The sequence below is a fragment of the Lipotes vexillifer genome, unplaced genomic scaffold (genome assembly GCF_000442215.2).
Source record: "Lipotes vexillifer unplaced genomic scaffold, Lipotes_vexillifer_v1.1 scaffold685, whole genome shotgun sequence".
Lineage (NCBI taxonomy): Eukaryota > Metazoa > Chordata > Mammalia > Artiodactyla > Lipotidae > Lipotes > Lipotes vexillifer.
Genome location: NW_006771436.1, coordinates 1,133,254 through 1,138,054, shown reverse-complemented (window position 1 = coordinate 1,138,054; position 4,801 = coordinate 1,133,254). Strand labels below are relative to the sequence as shown.

Sequence of the window (4,801 nt, the reverse complement as noted above, 5' to 3'; positions counted from 1 at the left end):
GTGTAGGGACCGGGGCAGGCGTGAGGCAAGGCAGACAGAGGCAAAGATGGCCATGTTCAAGGACAGTGTGCTGGATACAATGGCACCATTGGCACCATAGTCAAAGAAGATGAGGTGGCCTAACAGCATGAAGACTGACATGGCATAGATGGTGTCAGTGCTGACGGACTCTGTCAGAGTCTTCAGCACCGGCGAAAAGCCATACGTGAAAGTTATGAAGACTAGGGCACTCTTCAAGTCAGCCCACCGGGTCCGCCCACTCTTCTTCCGTCCTTCACCTCCATCAATGAGATCAAACAAAACATAGCCAATCAGTGAAGAAGCCAGGCCGGTCCCAAAAAGCCAATGGGGAGCCAGAAGACCCTCATCCATATACCACCAGATAACCACAAAAACACAGACACTGCACAGCTGCTGTATCACCACACTGGACTCAAATACCACAGCCCAATATTGGTATTTCCGGGCATAGATGTTCTTCCGGAGCTCTTCCAGGAACCTCTGATCCACGTAGTTATCAGGAAAAGGCTGTCGCTCATACAAGACCTTCTGCCACCTGGCCTCTTTGGTGTTAGTTACTGGCTGGGCACACATTATCCTTTCGCTCAAACTCAGGCCAGTTCAATCTCCCTTGCAGAAGTCCATGTGGTTCTCAATCTTTATAAAGTTTTGAAATAAAACCTCACTGGAAATTCCATGCTGAGCTGTGGGTGATATTGTACCGACCTTCTCTTGCTTTCAAAGGCAGCAACCCAGGCTAGGTCTACAGTAGATGAGTTTGTTCTCTGAGGCAGGACAATACAGCTAAGTTCCTAGAAAAAGAGAGACTATGAATCTATGAAAGTTGTGAAAAGTCAAGGGTAGGGCTGAGTTAAAATCAAACCAACTTATTGCTTTATTAGAAGTTTATTAGCAGTCTGAACAGAATACACGTGGTGGCCATCTTATAATTATGGATATTAAAATTTCATTTCAGATTTTGTATTATGATCCCTTGTCAGCTATCACTTATGGAGTGCTCACTATGTTCTAAGAGTGTTACGTAGCTTCTTTCATTTAATCTCCACAGCCTTGCAAATTAGTATCAACCTCACTGTAACTAGTAAAAAAGCTGAGATTCAAAGTGCTTAGGTAACTTTAGCCCAAGTTAACAGTGGTAAATAGTGGATCCAGATTCCAATGAAAATTCTGCCCCAAAGCCTGTGCCTCTAAACCAGTTCTTAACTCAGGAGTTCACATATCCTTGAGGTCTACAGGTGGGCTTCAGACCGTTCAAAAACCCTGTCAACGCATATTTGTAGCTGTAATTTACGCAAATTTCTAGGATTAGGTTCCAAGCTTTTATTGGGCTTTCAAAGGCAGCTGTTACTTAAAATAAAAACAAAAAAGTTACCGGTCTAAAGACAAAAGTAAACCTCACAATACAGAAAGATATGAGCTTTATGGTTTATTCAACCAAAACCAAGGACTCAAGATTCTTAATCCCTTAACTGAGTTATCCTTTAAACAGCTATCATCCTACTTATTAACGCCGAAACTCGGGAGGATCAAAGATAATGATACCCTTTCCACAATGGTAAAACTATGAGTCAGAAATACCAAGTTCATCCTGCAAGTCTGCGAGGAAAATTCTTATTGCCCGACCTAATTTCTTCCATGGAGAGCACGATAGGTTTTGCATCACAAGCCAGACACCCTGAGAGCCCCCCTCACTGCAGCAGGGAACCCAGCCCGGGGATCTCACGGCCGCCGCGAGGGCTGGAGGGTCAGAGGCGCCAAAAAGGGCAATACCCGCCCGCAGGGCAGGGGAGGGGGCGGGGGGTGGGGCAGGGGAGGGCGTCCCCGCGGGCGCCCTACTCCCCCTCCCGGGCCTCCCCCGCCCGCCGCCGCCCCTCACCCAGCCTCGGGCCTGCGGGGGATGGCAGAGGAGGCCCGGACACACTGACTCCCACTCGGAACACACCTGCCCGCGAGTTCGTAGGGGTGCGCAGCAGCGGTAGAGCGGCCGCCCGCCTCCTTCCCCATCCGGGTCGCCGGGGTCGTGTCGGCGGCCGAGCACTTCCGGGGCCGCCACAACCTCCGCGGTTAGAGCGCCCTTCCTCGGCCTTCGCGGCTGCCCCCTCCTGGCCGCTCAGAGGAACTCCCGGCTCCTATCCCGGAAAGAAAGCTCTGAGACAGGAAAGCGGATGCTGAACGGGGAGACTGGGTCCTGGTGTCCGAAGGGCAAGGGATAGAGGCTGGGCTGAGAGAAGAGAGATTATAACGGCCACTTTGATGGAGTTCATATTATGAACTCAGGCCCTCAGCTGGGGACTTCCCATGCATCCGTGCATCCACCGGACACATATTCACTAAATATCTACAGGTATCAAGCACTGTTTTAGGTGCTAGCGGTAACAGCAGTGAACAGAACAGACAAAAGTCCCTCCCCTCATGAAGGTTTCTGTCTTGTGCATTGACCTGTAAAGTGATGATATCGTCCTCCTCTCATGGAGGACAAAACTGAAGCTCAGAGAGGTTATGATTTTTCCAAGGCCACACAGTTGGGAAGTGGATTAACCAAGATTAATATCAAATTGTCTATAGCTTCAAAGTGCAGTTCTTTCCTCTGCCTCCTAGAAGGGATGAGGGTGGAGGGCCCCATGACTGAAAACAGCCAGACACTTTGAATAGGTGCTTATGTTCAGCTGAGGTCATGGAAATACAAGCAGATGCATGAACAGATGGGAGTAATGAAGAAGCAAAGGGATATAGTAGAATACAAGATGTAGTGGACACAAAAGTCAGAAAACCTAAATCCACTCACTAGCTGTGTGACTCAGCAAATCACACTGTCTAAGCTTTGATTTCTTCATCTGTAAAATGGAGATAACACTATTTCCTCTTGGCTACTTAATGGGAGAGGCAACAGGGTCAAATATGAAACATAAAAATGCTTTGTAAAGTGTTGACTGCTGTGCAGCTGCTATTAGCTTACTTTGATCATCCTAGTGACGGAAATAGCCAAGTGCAATAAACCCTGCAAAATGATCTCTTTCCATTTCCTTCCAGGTTTCTGTTCCAAGATTTGACAAGATTCCGTGGTTTAGTGAGGCCAGCCTCATAAACAAGCCATTAGTGCTCAGCCTCCCGAAAAGGTAATAGCTCAGCCACTGAGGGCAAAGGTTTCAAGCAAGGTCTCATGGAAGATGATTTCTTAAGGGTTAGGGGCAATCATCTGAGGGGCACAGCTGATCAGTTGAGAGACATTAGTCAAGTGCTCAAAACCCAGAAAGGGCCAGGGTTTCTAAGACAAAAGTGAGCCCTGAGAATTGGCCTGGCTGGAGAGGAGATAAGACCTCAATTAACCTCCCTCTGTACCACCACCACTTAACAATGCAAGAGAATTTTGCCTTTGGACACTGCCTTTCAAAAGACTCCTGTCCTCTTCATCATCTTTTCTCCCTGCTTTAGCTTGAAGTTTAAAAATTTTAACCATCAAAAGTCTAGAACCATAAATTCCTGTCTTTACAGAGTAGCAACTTCCTATATTTAAACTTTGAGACAATCTCCTCCAATCTCACCAGTCCTGCCCTTTCAAACCAACTGCTATGGAACACGTTTCTATTTTTCAAAATTGGGGAAATTCAGGTGTAGGGAGCTGCCACTTGAAATAACTGGGTTTCCTCATTCCTCCCCCTTTTTTGATCCCCAGGTGTAGTGATATACCCCAAGGGGGGATGAGAGGAAGGGTGAGTGTGAAAGCTAGAAAGATTATGCTCTCTGAAAACAGTCTTTCCTTCTGTTGGTAACTGTCACATACCCTCCTGCCCATGGATAAATGACTCTCCATGAGGGATATCCCCTCCACGTCCCCACTTCAATAACATGTACCTTTGCTTTGTTTGCTGCAGTTTAAAACACCACATTCTCAGTAAGCAGCTAAAACAATTTTGTGTATTTTCAGAGCACCTATGAAATGTTTGTTGTTCGATTCTGGGTTTTTCTTTTTTTCCATAACTTTGAATATATCTAAACTCTAGCTAATGTCTTAGTATAAAGCAGGCACCCTCGTCCTCCTCTCATGGAGGACAAAACTGAAGCTCAGAGAGGTTATGATTTTTCCAAGGCCACACAGTTGGGAAGTGGATTAACCAAGATTAATATCAAATTGTCTATAGCTTCAAAGTGCAGTTCTTTCCTCTGCCTCCTAGAAGGGATGAGGGTGGAGGGCCCCCAAAGGCTTATTTACTAAATGTAAACACAGGTAACATAGTTCTTATTAAGAGTTGTTAGCAGTTCAAGGATCACCATGAGTAATGACAATTTAGCACCTTTTAATTGGAGGCAGGGTACAAACTCACGTAACAACGGTAGTCAGATGGTCGGCATAAATGAATAGAGCTGGCCAAAGGGAACTGTAGTGAAGGGGAGATCACCTCCCTTCAGGATTGGGACTGCCTGCAGGTATGTGACCCCAGTGGCCAGATCTGCTGGGTTTTCCAACAATAGCAGAAATCTGGATTTTCATGTGAAATGGCTCGTGTCTGACATCGAAATAGGGTAACATCCCACTATCCCATCCCACCCCAGCCCCTTAGACTTGCCCCTGCAGCCAGGAGCAAAGCATCCCTGTGCGTGGCTCTCTCACCCCCAGCTCCCTTTTTCCTTGATTGTACAAACCTCTGGTAGGGGGTGGGGAGGGGACTCAGGGTGGGGGGCTTGAAAAAGGCAGGCCCAGAGCACAACTGATCACCCTCAGAACTTGCTCACTTTCACAGCCAGGCCCCGAGTGTCAGAGGGGATGGCCAGCTGAGAAGGG

At 47.2% G+C, this 4,801-nt stretch overlaps 2 protein-coding genes across 2 annotated transcripts in view; one reads left to right on the top strand and one right to left on the bottom strand.

Moving 5' to 3' along the window:
• Positions 1 to 2,016, bottom strand: part of PIGC (phosphatidylinositol glycan anchor biosynthesis class C) — a 2,596-nt gene extending 580 nt beyond the window's left edge. Inside the window, 2 exon segments of the mRNA XM_007446758.1 lie at positions 1 to 812; positions 1,964 to 2,016. Coding sequence (XP_007446820.1) covers positions 1 to 594 — 594 coding nt within the window. The 5' untranslated portion in view covers positions 595 to 812; positions 1,964 to 2,016.
• A 695-nt stretch (positions 2,017 to 2,711) lies between these two features.
• CUNH1orf105 (chromosome unknown C1orf105 homolog) overlaps positions 2,712 to 4,801 on the top strand; it is a 21,074-nt gene continuing 18,984 nt past the window's right edge. Inside the window, 2 exon segments of the mRNA XM_007446771.1 lie at positions 2,712 to 2,729; positions 3,052 to 3,137. Of these exon segments, the coding sequence (XP_007446833.1) occupies positions 2,712 to 2,729; positions 3,052 to 3,137 (104 nt within the window).